A 22,963-nucleotide genomic window follows, 5' to 3' on the forward strand; every position below is an offset into this window, starting at 1 on the left:
GGGCTAAATAAAACTACAATTCATACAATTTAGATGAACCGGACCAGTGAAAACATGATGAGGATTATTCTGTATTAGATTTCTGCCAATAGTTCCCTTCAACTAAATCTTACACACAGGACGAAATACATTTTTACCTTAACTCAAATGGAAACGTTCATGTGGCACTTTCACTACATTATACTGTATATTTTGTATGTACTTTATGTACTGTGTTTGAGTACTCCCTCCACCACTAACTGTATACAGCTGCTGGTTGTGTCTATAAGTGAAAGTACTGTCCCAGTTGTTGTACTTAAGCTATTTTTACATTCGCTGCTGGTGAAGAGTTTTTAGGAGTGGAGCTTTGAGGTTAAAAGTTAGGATCTCCCTCTCTCTCTCTGTCTCTCTTTTACATCCTCTTCAATGTGTGATGTCAATTTTGTAAACTGCTCTTTTCATGTTTCTTAAATGAAGTGTGTGAGACAGGAAAAAGAGAGGGTATGTGGATATAAGTGTGTGTGAGAGAGAGGGAGGGAGTGAGATTATGGAATGCTGTGATGTCATCAGCCCAGTCACACACACACACACACACACACACACACACACACACACACACACACACACACAAAGACGAGGAGGACCCACAGGCGCTCTGACTCTCTCAGCTTAGTTAGCATACACTGCTGTGGAGCGGCTGTCTACATCCCACTGTGAGTACTTGAGCAAATTCTACACTCGTCTTACGACTCCTTTTCCTTTGGTGCCCCTCGCTTTCTCTCCTCTCTCTCCCTCTTTCCACGGGTTTCCTTCTCTGCACCCTGCACTGTGTTCAGCAGACGCCAATCTGTATTCCAGCAGTGTGATACTTCTCAGTCTCACACAGGCTTTCTTTCCCTCCAAGTGCTGCTTATGTGGTAGCCATTGTTTAACTACCCACTGTGAATGGAGGAGTCGGTTTCAGTCCCCTTGTTAGAGAAACCGGCTCATGCTGTCCTGGGCTGTGACCCTGTGTGTGTGTGTGTGTTTCTCCTACAACCTGAAACTGGCTGTGTTAAAAAAAGGAGCCGCAATGTCATGGGAGAAAAGAACATGGTTTTGGGAAGGGATGTGTGTTGGGGAGGGGAAGGGTGGGCCACTGATGACAGAAGCAGCTCCATTCCTGTGGAATCTCCTCCCATTTCAGGCTGGAGTCTTTCTGTCAGTGTAGAAACCGAGCTCAGGCTCTTCCGTATTCATGAAGGGAGGGACAAGATAACCGGCTGGATTCCCAAAAAGGAAACACTGGAGGAAAAGTTTCAGATTTGAAAAGAAAGGTAGTATCAAGAAACATATAGACCACTGACACTTTGAGAAAGCTGTAGACTCTGTGGGGAACCATTTAAATAATCTTCTGTTTGTGAGTAAAAAATGTTGTCTTGTGTATTTTTCTTTCCCATAGATTGTCCCAGTGATGACCTCTGAAGACAAAGGAAACTGATATCTGGGCTGGGGAAACTGTCAGCACAGCACAGAGGAAACAGGATTTGTGTGTGTGTGTGTGTGTGTGTGTGTGTGTGTGTGTGTGTGTGTGTGTGTGTGTGTGTGTGTTGAGTGTCTGAGTGTGTGTGTGTGTGTGTGTGTGTGTGTGTGTGTGTGTGTGTGTGTGTGTGTATATGTACAACAGCATGTGTGCCACTGAATCATGAAGAGTTTATAACAAGGGATTCTATGATGCAAGACAACTTGAATGTCTTCTAACGCCATGCGACTATAAACCTACGCTCGTCCACCTTCGAGAAGCTGCTGGTCAAAGGTCAGCTCCTCCCCCCTCTGACCGCTCGACCAGGTGGTGCCCCATCATCAGTGACCCACCGCTCAACCGCCAACATGCTGCAGCAGATTTTAAAGGACATGTACATCGACCCCGACATGCTGAACGCCCTCAACGAGGACCAGAAGAAGACCCTGTTCCTCAAGATGCGCCAGGAGCAGGTGCGGCGCTGGAAGGAGCGTGAGGAGAAGCAGGAGCGAGAGGTGGTGGACGGCGACTGCAGGCGAGCAAAGCCAAAAAAAGGTAACCATGACAAACTATCACCACCACTAACACTAGTGCCGCCTCACCTTTGTTAACTATTCTTCTTCCTGTTCATCTAGTGTGACAGGGTGCAGCTTCAAGCTTTTCAGGCATACAGACTTTTAAACAAAGCTTGTGACAGAAAAGCCTTTTAATGACAATGAAACCTTTTAGTCAAGATGTTTGCACAGTGTGTGGTGCATTACCTGATGCTCAAAAAGCTTGCACACTGCAGAAGCATGTGTGCATTGGTTGTGACAGATGCTGCTGGATGTGGTTTAGCTCAGGTCCTCCATCATCTCAACAGCTGTTTGCCAACACAGGCACAGCGTTTACCTGAAGTTTAAAGTTTCCTAGAATACAAACCTGAGCTGACACACAGCAGCTGCACCACATTTAAAGTGTCTGTGATGTAGGAATGGAGACTTGAAAGAAGACAACACGCCGGATGATATACAGAGAGAAACTGAAGAGCATTTGTACTTCACTTACTCCAAAATCTATTTATATCTCAAGTTCTAAACAGTTTATGAGACGGATGATGCTGAGGAGTTAATGTTAACATCAGGCTTAAGAGGATGTAACACTTACACAAGCAGGGCACAGGGAACATCATCGTAAAATGATATTCACATGCCTCAGTGCTGTTGTGATTCCTCACAGTGTTAAAAAACAAAATGTACGTGAACGTGAGGTATGCCTGTGTGCTACGAGCAGCAAGAACACTCAGGTCAGAGATGTCTGGAACGCATGTTTCATAGGGAAATAGATGACGGATGCAAACTTCAGCGTGACAGACAGAGACGACAAGAAAGGAAGTACCCGCGAGGGGTTTGGGAAGAAGTATGCACGCAATGTGAGCAGCAAATGGGTTTATCTGGAACTGGCTCCTCCTCCAAAGTCAGAGTCAGAGTACATACATGCAGCCGCCAACAAAACAAAACAACCAGAAACTCAGGAGGCTGCCAGTGTGTCCCAAAACTGGTTTGACACATCCTACAGAATCTGGCCTGTCTGCATTTTCTCTGTGTTGGTAGTGAGTCGCAGTTGGAGAAGTGGTGTAACGACTACTGCATAATAAATGACATTATATCATTTTTATAATAAATACCATTCCAAACAAGGAACTGTAGATGACGAAAGTGGACTGCAGTGGTTTAGAAGGAAACTGAAAACCCACTGGAATGACTTTTAGCCAGTTGACTGTAGTTGCCACATTAACTCTGATTGATGGAGAAATGTGATCCTTCACATCTCGACCAATAACAAAGCTCTTACTATCAGCTGTTGTGTGAGTGAACAGTGCTCCTTTCTATCTCTTGATGACCCATGCAGCTGTCCCACACAGGCCAGGATGGAGGCCGAGGGCTGACGATCACATGGCCCCCCGACTCCAAGACAGGCCCAGTGTCTGTGGAGCAGAGGAAAAGTTGTATAGTTCATGTTTCTGTGTAAAAATAGGAAGTGAGTCAAGACTCAATCCTTCAAAACAATCAGCGGGGGAGGGGGTGAAACAGGAAGTATGCAGGAAATGTACATGTTTGACAAAACAAAAGGTGTTAGATTTTTATCAGTGTGGTCTTCTGGGAGAGTTGCCAGCCAAGTTTGTTTTTATGTATAGAGCGAAGCCAGCATCGCTCCCAGCAGCTCAGATTTAGCCTTTAGCTGTTTCAGATAATGGGACTTTTCTGTGGTTTGGCCGACTTTATAGCAGTGTTTGTGTACAATATGACTATAAGCTGGTGTGTTAGTGTTTAACAGGCTGACTGGTGACATCACCTAATCTACTCAAAGAGAGCATATTACTCCGATTTTAGCTTCTTGCTGGTGTCAATTGGCTTCCAGTAAATATTAGAATTGATTTTACAATTTTAATGCCGACTTTTAAAGCTCACTCTGGACTTGCACCTCACTACATTTCAGATCCTTTGACACCATATGTGCCCGGTCGTAACCCGAGGTCCTCACCAAAAGCCCTGCTCACCATTCTGAGGACCAGAGGTGACCGGGTCTTTTCTGTCAGTTCCACTCTTTGGAACATTTGGATCTTCTTTTAAATCTCTCTTAAAGACACATTTTTATAGGTGTGCTTTCAACTCTGATCTCTGATTTTACCGACTACTCTAATATTTCATGTTTAATTTAATCTTTAATTTTTTATTCCTGTCTGTGGTCTAATTGCTGTGTGATCTTCAAAATGCTTTCAATTTCCTATTTTTTGCTTTTTAAACTGTTTCGTATTGTTTGCCTTTACTTTTTATTTTTAAAAAATATTTTTCCTTTTTTTTCTTATTTTTCTTCTCATTATATTCACATGAGGCCAACTGCATATAGGTCAGTTCAGAGTTTCTCTGACTTCACTTTCTATTAAATATAAGAAACCCACCCTCTCTCATTATGCGTTTCACCTTGTCATGGCAGTGCAACACACGTATCTGAAAGTGTGTTTAAACACAACTTTTAGAGCAGGACCTAGGGCATGTGCCAACACAGCTGGTATATACAACACTTCTAAATGCCAGCTGACATGATTCGTCTCACATGCACCTGACAGTGGTGTTATCTGTCAGTTTGGGCTGTCAGCTTGTTTACCGAGGTATGTTGTGACTGCTGTGTTTTCATAGTCCTCCTGGTATGCCCTGCTGGAATGCGATCCACAGAGCAGGCTGGCAAAACCAGTTTGTGATGTGAGCTTGTTATCCTGATTCCTGCCCAACAAGCTCTCTCTCTCTCACCCTCTGAGCTGGTGTCAGCCGGGTCATCGCTGTAAAGTATCTTCTTGTTGCTCCTGAACAAGGTCACAAAGCAGAGACATGTTCAAATGTGCGTGAGGGTGTGTGCCTCTGCGAGTCAAAGCTCATGAGGACTCAGTATGCTTACAAAGACAGACAGATGAGGAGAGGCCAAGTGAGAGCATCACATGAGATCTCACTTATTGATATTTCTTCAATTTAAAAGATAATGTCACAATGGTTGGCCAGAGTTTCACGCTGTCATATCTCACACATACATGAAATTCTGCTTCACGTAATCTTGCTCTTGTTTATGAACCAAAGCCAAAGATACAATGCAGTGCTGATGACAGTTTTCTTTCAGGATAAACAGAACTTATTATCAATCTTTTCGATGCTGTAGTTTAAAAATAGTTCTTTAGATTTATGACTAGAAGTACAGTTATTCTGACAAAGCCCAGTAACATTTGGCCAAGGAAATTAATAAGTTGTATGTTTTCTGTAAAGACAGTTTTCACTTTTATTTTCTTATGGATCTTTATGGATTTCAAATGCTGGCATAGTGTTGAAATAGCCTCTTAACTCATAGTTTGCATCTGTTTGTGTTGTTCCCTACAGCCAACAGTAAGAGTGTGAGCTGGCTGCTCGGCCGGGACGGAGACGTGGCTGTCATCATGATCGGGGAGGTGGATGAGCTGAGCTCCAAATTCATTTGCTCAGGATCTGGAGAAACGAAGGCGCAGAGTCTTCAGAACAGCACATAGTAATATACTTCTGTAATATAAAAACACAGTGATTCTGTTATCATGAGTTCCTGTTGTAAACTTAGTTATGACACATCATGCAAGAGAATATGTGGGCTACTGTCCACTGTACTGTATGTATTAAGAGATATGACATTTTGTTTTACAGCCTGCAAACTATCTTGAAGAGCAGAAACACCACAGAACCTGTCAGAATGGAGAGAGAGCACGTCCTTAAAACGCAACCTGGAATCTCACTGAATTTAAAGGTGTGTGCTGCTTATTCGTGGATGGAGAACATGTTGTCTTCCATGGTGCTGCTCAGGCTGGAGAACAGAGATGATGTAGAGTTTGATATTTCTTCATGTGAAATCACTGTCTCCTAGGGTTTCTATGATTTGATGAGACACAGAGAGTCACTGCTCTGTCAGATCAACTCACACCAAGGTCCTGTCCTGTCATCTTTGCTTCCCAACTCATCCATTTTCTCATTAATCAGACCGCACCGTCTCTCACGTAACATCCCCATCATTTCATTCTCACTTTAACCTTCAATGCAGTTTGTGAAAACCAACTCCCCTCCCGTTTTAAAAACCTGCTCTTCTCTTCTAATTCCAGCCTCTGTTTTCTGTCAGAATAATCAATCGGTGTGGATCATGCGCAGGGTGGTGATAGTTAAGGGTGTGTGTGTTTTGTGTGCACAGTTGGTGGTGGTGGTGTGTGAGCTGTCGATTTTGGAGTGGAGGTGGTGGAGGTGGTGGAGGTGGTGGAGGTGGTGGAGGTGGTGGTGGTGGTGGGGTGTCCCTTTTTTTCCACGCTATCTTAAAAAGAGATTTGCTGCGTCGTCATGGCAACCGTGCACACACTGAGCCGGGCTGGATGCCTGGTCTCATCTGGCCTGAGCCGTGATGCTGCTCTGAAGCTGAGGCTGCTGCTCGCTCACTGGAAAATGCTCACACAGGCAATGGCTTCCATGCACTCACATTATTTATTTATTCATTTATTTTTTTTATTAAATTAATAGGGACAGAGCGCATTAAACAACGTACAAAATACTGAAAATAAGCCAGTTTGCTGTGTAAGCTAATTTTCATCATTTGTCCCTATAGCCAGTTTTTACAAGGGTGGCATCTGCGTGCCGAGTTGAGCATGTCTTCCCCAATCCGCAGATAAACTACAGCAGCGGTCAACAACTGGGTCAAACTTTGTGTCAAGATCGCAGCCTTTTTCATTTTTAGAATCTGATTATTTTTATTTTATCATATCAGACACAGGACTCACTTCCTGTTTAGTGATTTGTCATATTTATTAAGCTGAATTAGAGCTTTTATTTTGAAATGTTGTGAGGCTGGGTCTAAAGATGGTGCCGGCTTGTAATGTATGAACAGCAGCTTAGTAAATCATACAAACTTATATATAGACCACACATGTGAACAGTTATAAAGCTAGTTCAGTTTAATTTCACTGACTATAAAATCTTCATTGCAGATAAACCAGGTAGGATAAATGTACATTTTTCTAACATGACTCTGGTTTATAAAAAGCTCTGCAAACAACAACAATAAAAAGTGACAGTATATTGTAGAACTGTTTAAGGAGGACTGAAGTAGCTCCAGAGCTTTAACACAATTAAATTCTATTATTCATATTTCATTTACTCATTTTCTAAACACTTAACCACCTCTTAAACTCTCATTCTTGTTTCCCTGCTGTTGTCAATTACTGAACTGACTCAAAGTTAAGCAGGATGACGTGTCACCTCTCTGATCATCTAACATGGCACTGTGTCTCTCTTCCAACAGGAGAAACGGGTGGAGACAAGCACTTTACTCCCTCTGCCGGTGAGTCCAGGCCGCCGCACTCTACAACTGAGCTCTGTGCTCTCGGGTTGCATCACGGCCTGTAGTGCTCATGTAATGTCTTTGTTAAACCCACAGGTGTCAGTGAGCGAGCATTCATCACTTCCAGCAGCAGAGAAGGTATCTGTGAATTCAAGTGGTTGCTGAAGATTATTCCTGAATGCCAGATAAATACATTTTGATAAAATGTTTCATTGCTCAATGTTGTGTATAGTCCTTGATTTTTTTTTTTAAGCACAGCAAACTGTTCTTGTGCCATCTATGCAGAACAACACACGATTAAAAACAGCCCCAAAATATATAGCATAAAGGTGTTATAAACAAAACAAAGATCCACGTCTTTAGCTCCTTGAAATGTGACCTTAAAGTGCCAGCGTGTGTTTGTTCAGGGCAGTCCCACCCTCGTGTGAGTAACAGGAAATGGTGGTTAGGCCAGCTGTCCCCTCACTCCCCAGCCCTCTGTGCAGATCATCTTTCTCCCAGCATTCTCCCTGTCCGCGCGCTGTCTCGTCTGAGTCGCCGCACCCCTCAGAGCTCTCTCTGGGGAACAGCTGAACTGAACTGTCCTCCCACTGGCTCCATCATCGCTCCAGCCTTTGGGTTGTCGGGGGAGTTTTCTGCTCTCCATCTCCCCTTCACTTTCTTTCTTTTTCTGTGTACATGTGCACGGACGTGCGTGTGTGTGTGTGTGCAGGTGACACACGCCGCAAGAACAGCTGAATCACAGAGGCAAGGCAGGATTTCTGGACTGCCCTAGAACAGATGGTTGATGAACTTGATCGGGGAATTAAAACGCCAGAGATAGAGAATGCGTCAGTCGCAGATGGATGGGATTGTGGGATAGTCTCCTGAGGTTTGGGCGCGCGTGAGCTCTCCTCTATCCTCTGTTTTTCCGTCCTCTTTGCCACAGAAGGAAATGTCTGTCCCTCTCCTTCTTCTTATATCCGTAGCAGGCTGCATATTACAGGCCCCGACAAAATCTCTCTGGCCAACTCATGCTGATGTGGCAATGAACATCCACACCTTAGGAGGTCTGGCCAGTCTGACAGCCAAGAATCCAGCGCCTAAGCCTCCCCTCACAAGATTCATTACTTTGCTGAGTGTCTTGTTTGTAGATTGAATGATTTGTTCCTGGAAACAGGAAGGGGGCTGGTTGGGTGCTGCAGATGTAGCAGGAGCACTGCTGCAGGTTTTCTCTCAGTTGATAAAGAGCGAGACAGAATGAGCTTGATAGAGGAGGGGATTGCAATTACTGATTAAGAAGGCGTAAGATCAAGGAAGATTAGCAAGTCAGCTTGATTTCCAAGTCACCTTATAATTTTCTCTCCACACAACCTTAAACTCTTAATCAGTGGTCATAGTTCTGTGTGTTTCATTATGCTGCAGTGTAGTCGCTGGAGAACTGTAATTTGGTGAATCATTTATCCAATGATTTAATCAAACATGACAGTAATTCCACTGTATGTGAATTAGCTGTCAACACTGATCGCGCCCCCCTGTTTTCTTTTGTCACTCTTTCCCTCCACAGCCCGAGCTGAAGTCAGTCGGTGCCACGGAGGAGAAGTCAGTTCCCGAGCCCTCCATCTGCTCCAGGGCTCCCGTGAGAATTAGCCCTGTCAGCGTGAGATCGGCGTCTGCAAATGCAGCACCAGGCTCTGTCAGCGCGCGGCCCGGCTTTACAAATCTGAGGCTGGCCACCGCCGCGCAGTACACATCCCCCAGCAGCACTGTCAAAATAGACTCTGGATCGAGGGCACCCACCAAGAGTGATCTGTGTTCGCAGGAACCTCAACAGTCCCAGGAAGCACAAGTTGGCAAAGGTGAGTGAGCAAAGCATTATGGGTAAAGGTATATGTTGGGTCTCAAAATAAATAAATGTATACATAAATTAATTATTATAGATAGCTTTTCTCTACAAGTCACTTGTGGACTAATAATTAAAAATGCATTAATGGCAACATTATAAATGGCTGCTGTCATCATGGTTAAACAGAGCTAATAGACATCCCCTGAAAGTTTGCAATCCCTGAAACTTAACTGAATACAAAGATGGACAACATGTCACCACTTCCTTTTGTTGAATAAAAATGATGCCAAAAATATCCTGGATTCAGGTGTCACCATCTTGACCTGACATATATATGACACATTAAAACCAAAGAAAAATGAACACTTGAACTAACATTAGTGTGGTAAAAACTACTTAAAATGATAGAAACCATGGGTTTTATGACCTATACTGCAGTCAGCCTCCAGGTGGCAATCAAGAGGATTTGGCCTCACTTTTTGGGAGCTGCCATATCGTCCATATTTATTTACACACTATAATCTCTCTCAAGAACTTCTGTTATTTCTCCGTAGATAGATCTTATAGGTTCAGTGTGTAGCATTTAGTGATATCTAGTGGTCAAGCATATAGAAGAAACTATGGGAGCCTTCAGGTAGAACAAAAATAGAAAAAAAAAAAGGCTGTCTTAAGAGGCAGTGATCGGTTTGTCTGTTCTGAGCTACTGTAGGAACAGCACAGAAGTCAAACATGGCAGACTCTGTTTAAGAGAACCCCATAAATGGGTCATTCTAAGGTAATGAAAACACAAATATTCTTAGTTTCAGGTGATCATGCACTATTGAAAACACAAGTGTGAATATTATCTTTCATTTCTGCCGATATCCCTCTACACATTGGACCTTTATGATATTGGAGAAAGACTGTACAAGGATGAGGGTTGAAAATGGAGTCAGCAGCATCACAGTTAGTTTACATGAAAATCACCACAAGCTGCCGAGCCGACAAGAAAACCCTCTGCCGCTCCTCTTTCAGTATAATAATGGCTGTGGTGGAGGGCTGAGCACAACCACTCTGAACAAAGTTCGTACTAGACAGGCTTCCCAGCGCTGCGGCAAGGAAGGAGGATTTATTTCTCCAAACCCAGTGTGCTCGCCAAATAGTGCCTCAGCCTGCTGGAATCTTTATGGACCTACAGAATGAAAAGAGGCTGGCCCAGAGGGGAAGAAAGCCTGTGTCTGGGATTTGTGTCACGGTACCACATCGCCCCTGTACACCTGCTCGTCTGCTAGCAGTCCCAGTTTTTATCAGTTCCTTTAACATTGAAAGATGGGTGTCCTTCAACATTTTTGTTGGTTTCTCAGAGAATAATTCATGGATCTTGATGAAAACAACAACCGTACTTAGACGACTGGCATTGTGTGTGCAATTTGGTGCAGATCCAAAATAAAATCTGGATCTAGTGAATTTAAATGTTTCATGAGGGGACAGCTGGGTCTGGGTGGAGGTATCTCCTCTGAAGTTTTCTGACACAAAGAGTCAGTGACTTTGAAAACACATAAAGACAGGAGCCCCCTAACAAGCATCACATGTAAATTGGGTTTCATATCTTCTTCTTTTTTAAACACAAACCAGTGAATTACTTTTACTCTCTCTGCATCTCACTGTGATACTTGCATATCTTTGCCTTTGCCTGATGTTCATCGTATAGATTTAGGGATATTCTTTTTGATAAATATCTTGGGGCTTGACGTGGATGTTATTGTCACTATAGGTCTCTTACATCATGCTCTGCAGAAGTTTAATCATCATTGTGATTCTTACACTTCATGTCTCGGCCAGAGCACAGCATTTCATGAATTGACCAAACACTTCATTCATCATACAGTCACCCAGTTATGCAGAAAAAATGCATAGTGTGAAGGTGAATGTAGCACCATCCAGTGGAAAACAGCGATACTGTAGAAAAAGGTTTAGTTGGAAAACATCATCTCTATAAGATCCCTCTGCTGGAAAAATGCTCTTCCTACATCTAAGTCGGAGAAACGTGTTCATGCTCCTACATGTTACCCTGCAACATCTCCTGGAGGACGTTGTCTTCTCAGGAAAAATTAATTGAGTTTGGAAAGTTTAAAAGCAGAAGTGATAATGTTCCTCCAGGAGCTGGACATTTAAGGGGACAATGCAAGAAGAATAGATTTTCTTTTCTTTCTAATGAACATTAAGTTTGAGGTTAGCAGGCCAATGCCATGCTTAACTAGTGCAGTTTTTAATTCATTCAAATTACACATCCCAATTACTCTCAGTATAATGATACAATGGCAGATAGTTCCTCAAGGTTGAGTGTATTCTTTTTGCCTCCATATTTTCCAGTTTGTTAAAGACAGCTGAATGGATGAAAAAAAATCAGATTTAGTTTTTTTCTTCCTCTCTTTAGTGTCTGGTTCATTCTGAACATTCCTGGCAGTTCCATGTAGAATCTCTCAAAGAAAACGAGACACAAGAAAATCCACCAATCTCTTGATAATGTCACGAAGACAAAGATAAATGAATATTATTGAGAATTCATGTTCCCCGCTATTGACTGAACTAAACATACAATGATTAGAATCAAATAGAGCTTTAGGAGAATTTCTGCTCTAATCCCATCAAGTAGAAAGATTTGTTGGAGGAGACATGTACAATGAACTTAGGGGTTATTTATCATTTGGATGAGAAAGTTTTACTGAACACAAATGACCAAAGTCTTCACAAAAGATACAGCTCCAATAAACTGCAGTGACATGGGCATGTTAAGTGTGTGCCTGCGCCCACATTAGTTGCTGGATATGAGATCAGTGGGCAATGCCAGGGCAGCGAATAACAGGCGGAATGGAGGGACGAGGAAAGAAAAGGGAAAGGAACAGCTGGTGTGGTGGGAGTCGAGGTGGGTTGAACACGGTGCTGAATAAATGTGTCTTGACTCCGGACACAAAAAAAAATACTGACAGTGTCTGTTCTTGACAATGGCAGGAAGCTTGGTCGGAGGGGAGGAGGAGGCAGACTAGGATGAGGCTCATGCTTCAGCTGTTTTCTTTTGAATGCGGGTAATGACGAGGATTTCTGCATCCTGTGAGCGGAGAGCGTGGCCGACACATGTAGAGGAAGAACTCAATAATCTGCTGCACTGCATTTAGCATTGGAAAATTGGACCAAACCTGTTGTGATCCCCTGAGGTTAATACTTCTGAATTCAATAAGTTGTGCATGACATGAGACTGTGGTGCATGATTATAGTTTTCTTTTTGTTACACCAGGAAGACGAGGATAAAAGGTGTCACCGAAGAGAAAATATCAATTCTAGCTTTTGTTGAGATAAAGCTGTCAAACATCAGGGATCCAACATGCAGGGATGAGTAATCTCATGTTGGGAAAGCATTGTGAGTTTTTTTTGTCGGGGACAGAATAAGATTAATAACATAATTAGACAACAGATGATTCAGAAATCTGTGTAAACCTCTTATAGAAAAATTATTTTAAAAAATTTAATGTTGTATAAAAAGCATTAGAATGAAAACCATCAAGCTTTTGACTGATGTTTTCATCTAAAAGATAGCAGGATACGCAAAAACTATATACAGGTAACCACCAAACTTGTTGGAAGGATGGGACATGGGTCAGGAACAAACCTTTGGTGCCGACAGGAGGGCGGTACAGGATATTGTTTTACTTTAACATTGTGAGATGTGGCATTTTGTAACACTCTTTGATTTTTCAGAGGATAATTCATAAATCAGGCAGGTTTAAGGGACTTGTCTTTACAAGTGTGTGCAATTTGGAGCAGAAAAAAAAGTATAGTAATATAGTTAAATGAGGGGAATACTGAGCCTCGGTGGAGGTATGCATTTTGATTGGCATTCTAGTTTACAGTAGTTATTCCGTGCAAAATATCATTAGTGTTCCTCTCTCTCTTTTTTTTCTCGTCAAGTTCTACCTGAAGCCTTTTTTCTGTCAATGTAACAGGAGAACTTAATTTAGTACAAACTGAAAAGATCAAAGTCTTCTTACAGCAGAGAATACACATTTTGGGGAAAGAGGAGGTCGAAATTCTGTTCGTTGATGAACGTAAAAACCTGATCTTCTATTACTGATAATTGCTAAACACAGATTGGTGATGGCCCTAACTGATCATTTGCACATTTTTTTTAAGTTGAGTCATTGGCATAAAAACTAAAGGGATGTATCACGGTCAAGCCTCCAGGTGAAAGGGAGAGCGTGTCGAGTCTAAAACTGAACCTAGAGATGCAGAAATGTGTGTCGTGTTAGCGCGTGTGATAATTCGAGCATAAGCGTGTGAGCCTCAAAGCGTATCAGACTCCAGCAGCTGGCGGCGTATATGTACGTATGTGCAGCCGTGTGTGTGTGTGTGTGTGTTCTTGTTTATAAACAGTTCTCTCTATCTGTTGGTCGGCTTTCCTCTCCTCTCTCTTCACCTTCAGAGGGAAGGACACACATTCCAGCACTGCTTCCCGACTCTAGCCCTGGGCGACGCTCAGCCAGAGCTGATAAGTGACAGGGGCCCCAGCCCCCACGCAGGAGCCTAGCCCCCCCTCACCACCACAGCTCTTGCCACACACACACACACACACACACACACACACACACACCTCCTCTCCTGCCTGCCCTTCAGGCCACAGACGTGCTGCTCGGGAATTCTGCCCTCTGCCCCACTTCTGCAGCCCACCTCCCCACCTCAGCGACCGCCCCCCTCCCCTCTTTCTCGCCAGAGACGTGGAGGTCTTTAAAGAGATAGATTGGTCTTTAATTTCTGTGCTAGCCTGGTCAGTGACACCGCTCTCCCGCCTCCCTCCTCTTTGTCCTCCCCTGTACATTTTACGAGCTCGAGACTGGGATGTGAGGAGTGGCGTTTCGAAAAAGGAGGAAAAAAAAGGCTGATTGGGAAGATTACTAATCAATCTCGACGAGTGATTTAACACAGAAATTCCTTCCTCTTTCCTTTTATATGTGTTTTCACAGGTAGCTGTTAATGAGCGTTACTGCTGACAGAGCTGAGAGTGCATGCAGCTGCCGGGGAGAGTTACAGGCAGAGAAGACGTGGGGGATTGAGCATTTTTTTTGGGGTGTGTTCAGACAGGTTTGTCAGGTTACCTGTGGGGAGGGATTAAGATTCTGATTCAACATATATTCTCAAAAGAAACATACAGGTTTATATATTTGTATTGTATCTTTAAAACAGTCCAGCACCTGCTCTCCTTCCTTCTCCTTCTGTCTGTCTGTCTCTCTATTAAGCATTCCACTCAGACCTGCACCAAGGCTCTGAGCTCAAAAAAACTCTCTGACCACGAGTGTGTGTGCCTGCGTCAGTGCATGCGCGTGTGTGTGTGTGTGTGTGTGTGTGTGTGTGTGTGTGTGTGTGTGTGTGTGTGTGTGTGTGTGTGCACTTAGTGCGTGCCTGAATGTGTGTCAGCCTCAATTGCTGGAGCCTATCCAAGGTTTCCGTGGTGACCACACAACACAACGAGACAATCAGAGGCAGGCCCACGCAGCGCAGCGAGAGGACATTAACACAGGAACCGCGGGTCAGGGGGCAGAGGAAGGCAGGGCAAGACGGAGGGAGAGGAAGATGAAGAGGAAGGTGGAGGGAGGTGTTAGAGCCACGAGGGGAGGGGGCAGGAGGGAGCGGGAGGGAAGAGGGGAGAGTAAACAACAATAAACAATAACACAACCTTAAAGGCTACTTTAGGTCTCTCCCTTTCATGCCTGCAAGACTTCAAGAGCTCGAAAGGTTTCCTGGCCCCAGGAGTGGCTGTGTGGTTTGGCTGTAGCACCCCCCCATCTGTGTGTGTGTGTGTGTGTGTGTGTGTGAGACTCTGCTATGCTGTGGTATTAGTCAGAGATGGCTGTATGCGTGACTGAATCCATGAGCAGGAGGGCTGTGCAAGGGTGCAGGCTTGCGTGTGTGTGTGCTTGCACGCATGTGTATGTTTGTGTGTGAGAGAGCATGCACAGACCTGAATGTAAGGTGAGAATGTATGTGTGTCTTTTGCAATTCAACCCTTAGAAACTGTGCGTTTCTGCCGTTTTTCACTTTTTTTGTGTGTGTGCGTGCGTCTGTGTGAGCTTGTGTGCGCCTGGAGCCGCGCACGCGGGCGCTCTCACATATCTCTGTCCCCCGGGGATGACGCTAAAAATATGTGGCTCCTCAAGCCTTCTGGTGTCTGAGCAGCGTCTGTCTGATCTCTATTGCCGTCCCTGTGGCCCTCCCTCCTCTCCCTTACTCCTGTTCCCTCCATTCCTCCCTCAATTACACCCTCTTCCAAACACAGTATCTCAGCGACTGCACACACACATACGCACACACAAACACACGCATGCACACACACACACACACACCAACTACACCCAGCTGTGTCCCCTCTTCCACCGAGGATGACCTCTGCTCTGTCAGAGGCGGATAAAGGGAGGCAGATGAAAAGAGGGGGAAAAGAGTGATGAAAGATCCAGGCAGAGTATTTGGATGATCTGGAAGAGAAATACTGGATTCCAACAATAACACATATGAGCTGAACATGTCACTCTCAGTGTTTATGATGTTACAAGATGTTTTTCCCGGTTCAAACTGATTTTGACTCAGATTTTATGTTTTCATGGCCTCAAAATTCAATGTTTGCTGATGCAACAAGACACAACCACTGTAGTTTACAGTAAACAAGGTCCCCCTGTGACAGGTGCAGCCCAGAAAACTGTGTTTCACACAATGCAATACACAGAGAGCAGGAAAACGGAGAGAAAATACTCATGAATTGATGATCGTGTACCTCTATGCAAAAGTTTATCAAAGTCTAAATGAAGTGAAACACAAAAGGAGACTGCACGTGCAGAATAACAAACCAAGAAGAAAATTACTAATACAATTTCCAATATGTTCACATAGTTTAAGCATTCAAAATATTGCAATATAAACCTATTTTATTTTAAATATTCACAATTAACACTTCAAATACCATAAAAATTGTTAGTCCGTTGGTGTTTGACAACAACCAAAAAAGAAAACGTCAATATCAATGTCCCCTTTGAACCTGACGAGCAGATTGTCACCCAAATGTTTGAGAAAATCTCATCTTCCTTTTTTATTTTATTTTTTTTTACAGATATTGGTGTATCACAAGTGTCTCAGTGTGCCGCCTCAGAGGAGCCCGGGCCATCGGGCAGCACAAAGACCTGCGCAGGGCGTGGCCGGGTGGCCCAGCTGATGAAAACCTTCAGCACCGAAAGCACTACACCCCCCACTCGGGGCATCAAACCTCCCCTCCCAACAAAGCCTAGCCACTTGCGTCTGACGACCACACCCAGCGTCAGGTAATCCACGCGCTCTGACGCGCAGTGTCACACATCCACGTTACTCAAAGAAAACCAAACTGGACACCTATTGTGAAGCATCAGCCAACGGGCTAAGGAGACTCTGATGGTGCCCCACAGAAATGATGAGGCTCACAATGTCCCAAAGTTTTACTGTGGAAATGCTTGAATATACATTTTTATATTTGGATTGTGCAGCACTGTTAACTTTGAAGGAAAGAAATTCCAAAGCAATCGATTGCAACTAAAGATTACAATCACATGAAAACTAGAACTGTTACTTCTACCTTTTATGTACAGTATTTGCCATAATGACGATCACGTATTCACTAGATTCTCTCCACAATCAGTCATTGTAATACACACACACAAAGTTTTTAATCCAATTCACAAAGCCTGTACACACAATATTGTTTACTTATGAATTTCATTACTTTCACCTGTTATTGTGAGACAGTTTGCTCGTGTGCAGCATTTCCTCTTTTTAATTTCTGTCTCCTTGAACAAAAGAGTGAGGACGGGCAGCCACAATGGGTTGAACTAAGGTACAGTAGGTCCTCCATCTTGCTGTCTCCTCCCTGGGAATAGTGTAGGGTTGTTTATTTGTCACAATGCAATGTATGTCTCCCTATGCCACCTGGCAGGAGTCTCACTGCGACCTGTTGTGGACCAGTGACAGTGCCAAATGCCTCATCTGTCATTCCCAGTGGATCAAATCCTGGCAAGTTAGACAGTAGCTGCCAAATAATCCAGCTTTGTGTTCCTCTTCTACTATTTTTTTTCCCACAGTGCTATTTTAGAGATTTGTGGTTGTATTTTGGTTGTTTGTTTTTACATTTTCTATAGGGACAAATGTTTTTTTAATGGGATATTTAACTCTATCCTACAATGCTGACTTGTACAATGAGAGGCATCGGTATGTCTGATGTCAAAGTTGCATGGTGAAATCAAAGAAGCAATACAATTGTGTAAATTGTAAAAAGAATTATCTTTAAAAAATAAAACACTTTGTGTTGTTTCTCTTTTCCACTTTTCTATGTTTCCATCACTAACTTCCATCCTTCCTGCTGAAATAAAACATTTCTTCATTACTTCTTGTAGCTTACAAACAGAATCAACATCAATAACAATATTTTAACGACAACGTCACTCGGCATCGTGTGTGTGTATGCCTTCATCAACTGCCCTTATCAACCCACGCTAAATTCACCAGATACAGCTCTCTTTTTCAGATCTGCACCAAATTACACACACTCGTAAATATTAGTCTACTTAACAGGTCTGATTTTTTTCCCATCCAAATCCGTAACTTATTCTTTGAGAAATTAATGAAAGCGTTGAAAAACAGTGTGTTAAATAAAGTAAAAATAGATCCACCCCGTGATCCAGACACATTTTTGCGTAATCCTGCTAACTAACAAACAGATGAAAATATAACCATAGGTAATTATTAAATATTTTTACTACGGTTATCACAGCTACAAACTGTATGAAATGAGATACTTTGATTAGTAAAATCCAACCTACAGCCTTGACATGCCGTGCAGCTCCTTCAGTGACAATATATTCTTGCTTGCTTCACCAGGACTGGTGTAAAATTTTCACCTGAATTTCAACAGAGCCACACATCCACCCCCGAGCTTGTTAGCACTGCACTCAGACATTACTTGCTTAATTCCCAGTCAAAAAGAAAATGCTCCACATGCTTGTAAATTACATTTAAATATTTGCCAAAGCTTGAATTGTGAGGCATATTTTTTCCATTTCCACCAGTGATTTCCATTGCAGATCGAGGGTCTACCGCAGCTGCCAAAACCTCGATGTTTGGCAGCTGGCTAATCTGTTTAAAGAAGATCTCCACTGGAACAAATCAGCTCAGTGGGATGAATAAAAGCAAAACTCCAACATTGTATAAATTGATGCACCACTCAGGGATTAATGATGAAGTGATAAATGCTGAACACAATCTTCATAATCAAAATTTGGAACAGCGTGTTTTGTCTGAATTACAACTAAATAAAGTCTGAGTCATTTAATCTAGTTGAGTGTAGCACCTGTCTCATAGGAACTATAGGATTTAATTGTATAATTAAAAAATGATATGTTTCCTACTTGTGAATATTTTGTCAGGAGAGATAAATGGAAAGCAACACACACACACACACAGACACAAAGAAAGTGAGCATGGTGGTGTTTCATTTCAATACATTTGCAACAGCAGACCTGTAACATTATACACTAAGACAGTAAAGTAGGGTCCAGGAGTCACCGTATTCTCTGCAGGGGACATTACGTAAAAGTGTGTGTGTGTGTGTGTGTGTGTGTATGTTTGGGTAGGGTAGGTTGTGTGTGGGGGGTCTCGGCATAACACTCTTGTTTCTGGGACCTAAATCTGTATTGAGGTTTAGTCTCCACAGTAAAAAAAAAACATTTGATGATAAAGTGAAGACATACCAAGGGTAAGGTTGCATTTAGGTTTAACTGCAGGTTAAGATTAAATTTACATAATTTAACGTAGCGTCCTCTCAGAGAGACACAAGTTTGTGTGTGTGTGTGTGTGTGTATGTATGTGTGTGAAAGAGAGAGGGATTTTAATCACCACCACAGAATTATTCTATTGAGCAAACTTTTTTATAATTTTTGGTCAGGATGAATGGGTAATTATTTAACATCTCCAACCAGATGTGGCCCCAGTTGACCCTCAGATTCAGGCCCTAAAGGAGGACTCCTCTTTAGCTCTTGATGTTTTCAAGAAGACATAAAAAAAATACCCCCACAAAGATAAACCGCTCTATTAACGAATGCAATTCTTTAAAAAAGCATGTGTATTGTAATTTTTTTAACTATTCTATTTAGAACACAATACCATGAATGAAAACTACTTTTACTTCACAGTTCTGTTCAATTTTATCTTTTCATGTCTGGTGAAAACATCACAGACGGGAAAGAAGAGGAAAGAGTTGCATTGAATTCAATAATGAGTTGTACGCTGGAGTTACACTGTCAATTCTGATACTTAATACCATCATATTCCACACAAGATAGATACATATAGATATATACAAGTATAGTCATGCATATCTTTATAAAGAGCTGTAGCACATTGACTGAAATTCATCGTTTATCAGAGTTGATATTATCTGCATTCATAAACAGAGAGATGGAGATTAGCAAACATGTTGTCCGGAGCGCAAACAAAAAGCATCAATATTTGTGTTTTATGTGGAGAAACACATAAAATGAACTAGTCTGACTGTCAACAGTGTAGGGTGAACAGAACACTATATCTGCTGCCTACACCGGATCCTACAAAATACTGGCCGTTGCCCCCAGAAGCTAATTCATTGTTGGACAAAAGCCAATAGATTGAGTCAGGCCTAACCCTCAGGGCAATTTGCCGGAGTTGGATTTCCTGGTTTATTTAGGTAAAACTAAATTATACGAAAGTCAAAGGCTTTTTGATTTATTATAAAAGACCAGATAAACGTAATCTCTGTGTCAAACATTAGACTCTGGAGGCAAGCACGATACGCAAAACGACATACTGCTGTCTGAATACACAGGGATGTTGTTGTGTCTGTGAAGGCCAAGCACAGAGGTGCAGGCACAGGTATCGCTGCTACACTGACGCTCACGTGTGTAAAGTGAATCGTGCTTTGAAACGCAGGCTGCTGGGCTCCACATGTCTCACTGTTCATGTAACAGTGTACAGGAGGGTCCTCATCCTGAAGACTCACAAGATAACACACCATGAAACGTATAAGGTCCTATTGTACACACACTGTGTAGGTGCTCGTGCAAATGCTGAAGCACGCAACTGTGCGATGCCGCCTGCATCTCCCATCTCCCTACAAGCCCAACAATGGTCGTGGCTGTTCTCTGATCCGCAGAGACATCGTCGGGCAGTTTCCAGGAGATATCTGTGGCGAGTCCCTTGGTATGCCCCCCCCACCTCCCCCACACACACCCTACCCCACGTCCCCTCTGCCACACACACACACACACACACACACACACACACACACACTTCTCTTCATCCACCGAGCCCGGCCACTGCTGTCGTCAGGGCCCTCCGATGGGAGATAAAAAAAGAGGCTGTTGTTGTCTCCTTGCATGAGAGATGGATGCCTGTTTCTCTCTCTCTCTCTCTGTCTTTTTTCTGCCTCACTCGCTTCACACCCACAGAAGGGGAAGTGAAGAGAGGAAGGAAAAAAAATATATAACAGTGTGGAGGAAAGAAAAGAAAGGCTATGCTGCGTGCTGTGGCGTTCCACCACACCACCCATAACCTCCCCCCTCCCTACTCCTCCTCCACCACCACCAGCCCCATCCACAGCACCCCCAGTAGAGAGAGAGAGAGAGAGAGAGAGAGAGATGGGAGGGGGGCCAGGGCCATGTGATACGGAGAGCATGCGGGCACAGCTTCACCCCCAGGCAGAATGAACGGGGGCCTGCTGTGTCTCTCCTGCATGATTAATCTGGCTGAGGGGCAGGAGGACTGCCACAGCCCTGCCTGCATTAACTCCATACTCTCCAGTCTGCGTTAACACACACACACACTCACACGCAGCAGTGGACCCATGGTCAGATACAGGTTGATATACTCATAGTGCCATGTGTGTGAAGTAAAGAATAGGGCCTGGCACCGGAGTGGATTCCTATTGAGGTATCGGATTCTGGCCCCATTAAGTTTAACTGTATACTTGTCTTTTGCCAAGGGCAGCGTCTCACTGTCGTTTATGCACTGACACGACACTAATCCTTCTGCATGTCGCCAAGCTTTAAAGAGCACCTTGATGCGAGGGCCGCTCAATAGTGTTGGTTTCTGGGTAGTTCTGGGTTACTGTGACTCATCCTCTCATGTGACCTCTGTCTCCCAGGCAACATTGTGGATGTTTTCTGGTGTCGGTCTTGCCTTTTGTGTAATTCATACGAGGCAGATGGTTCAGGAAATGTGGCTCACTCTTCCAGATTCTCCCAGACAAAGAGTATCTGGCATGTGATGGTCAAATTTTCAAATCACCATGACAGCTTCTGAGGATTGCACAGCAGGCCTGTCATATTGTCTCACAGTATTACACTCAGCTAATGTAGACATGATACAGGGAAATAATGTATACTGTAACTGTCCCTCCCACGGCTGACAGGACTGATTTCTTCCATAAGACCGTTCTGGAATGTTTTAGAGCCGCACCGCTGTAAAGCAGGAAGTGGCAGTGAGGACTGCGTGTTGTGCAACAGTGGAGACGGAGCATCAAAAGGCAGTCAGAGGGTTAACATCCTGCAGTCCGCACCACATTAACTGGAAAGGAATGAAGTGTCAAGCATGTTTTCACCACAGCGAGACGGTCAAAACCCTACCCTCTCCTCCTCCCACCAACTAGTCACCCCGCAAACCCTCTCCCCCACATCACCCACACGCCTCCTACTCCCAACAACCTCCCACAGCCATGACCAAATTATTTTCCAGCCTCCCAAGATTCGCCGTGCCAGACGAAAATCAGCAGCACGGTCCTGATTCAGTGCGGAAGCGCACTCATCCTCCCTCGCCTCTCAATGCTGCTCTGCTACCTCCAAGAAAATATCTTGTACCAACTTCTGTGGAGATGGCTGTTTTGTGTGTTTTCTTGACATATGTACATTGCAACAAGTCGCCTCTACTTTCTTAAATTGACTGATGACTTGTTTAAGGGAAAGAATTAAATGATACACACACATATGGTGCTGATACAGGTGTGGGGTTTAAATGGAAGTTGTGAATGAGCAGCAGCCACAAAGAGAGATAGAGGAAGCACGAGACAGAGAGAGGACGGGCGCTCAGTGATTGAGAGAATAAGTGAAAGGGGAGTAGAATGAGAGTGAGAAGAGATAGAATGAGGGAGGGAGAGAGAAAATAAGCCCCACCAGTGAGCAGGCCACACAGCCCTGCCAAACTGCTAGAAAAAAAGCCCCCTCTGTTTTATTTATAGTGCGCTGTATCCATGGCAACCAGAGAGGTCAGGCAAGCTGGGCCTGCGCTTCACCCTACTCTGGGGATTAGGATTTCACAGAGGTTCTCAGATGTGAGGAAGGTGGGCTCGAGCAGCTCGCTGCTCGCCAACGCAGCCCTCCTGCCTTTTGGTGAAGTCTGGGCCCTCTGAGGGAAAGAGAGGGGCGGAGAGTCATGGGAATACTGTGGGAACGGTGGCTTGTGGTGACAGGGCTGGGGAGGAAGGGGACTAGCACGGAGGTGAAACATACACGCATGTAAGCAGTCGCATGCAGAGGCTGTTTTGAATAGGTACCTTCTGTCACATGAAGGCTAGTCATTTTTTTGTGTTTGAGGTTTGGTTGTTTTGGTTCTTATGGTGGTATTTCAAAAAAGGTCACGCAAGGTCATGGGAAACTTTCTCTTCTGGCAAGATACATTAAACTCCTACACATTTGATTAATGTTTGCGGTAATACGGTA

General features: G+C 43.7%; 1 protein-coding gene across 2 annotated transcripts; it reads left to right on the top strand.

Annotated features, from left to right (window-relative positions):
- The first annotated feature begins 547 nt into the window (after positions 1 to 547).
- On the top strand, positions 548 to 17,531 carry LOC109628283 (uncharacterized). Of its 2 annotated transcripts, XM_069509953.1 has the most exons (9): positions 582 to 692; positions 1,166 to 1,295; positions 1,421 to 2,035; positions 5,386 to 5,530; positions 5,680 to 5,779; positions 7,313 to 7,351; positions 7,448 to 7,489; positions 8,898 to 9,189; positions 16,306 to 17,531. In XM_069509953.1, the coding sequence occupies exons 3-9, from the start codon at positions 1,849 to 1,851 to the stop codon at positions 16,515 to 16,517; spliced, it is 1,017 nt and encodes a 338-aa protein (XP_069366054.1). In that variant the 5' UTR covers positions 582 to 692; positions 1,166 to 1,295; positions 1,421 to 1,848; the 3' UTR covers positions 16,518 to 17,531. The 2 variants fall into 2 exon arrangements, with proteins under 2 accessions (XP_019940864.2, XP_069366054.1); XM_020085305.2 differs by lacking the exon at positions 1,166 to 1,295 and having other exon boundaries at positions 548 to 692.
- Positions 17,532 to 22,963: the final 5,432 nt, after the last annotated feature.

This window comes from Paralichthys olivaceus, chromosome 15 (genome assembly GCF_024713975.1).
Source record: "Paralichthys olivaceus isolate ysfri-2021 chromosome 15, ASM2471397v2, whole genome shotgun sequence".
Classification (NCBI taxonomy): domain Eukaryota; kingdom Metazoa; phylum Chordata; class Actinopteri; order Pleuronectiformes; family Paralichthyidae; genus Paralichthys; species Paralichthys olivaceus.

Excerpts from the sequence above, each read along its gene's own strand:
- LOC109628283 (XM_020085305.2), top strand. The coding sequence starts at position 1,849 with ATGCTGCAGCAGATTTTAAAGGACATGTACATCGACCCCGACATGCTG. Across the intron at positions 5,780-7,312 it reads GAATCTCACTGAATTTAAAG|GAGAAACGGGTGGAGACAAG; the intron begins GTGTGTGCTGCT and ends CTCTTCCAACAG. Across the intron at positions 7,490-8,897 it reads CACTTCCAGCAGCAGAGAAG|CCCGAGCTGAAGTCAGTCGG; the intron begins GTATCTGTGAAT and ends TTCCCTCCACAG.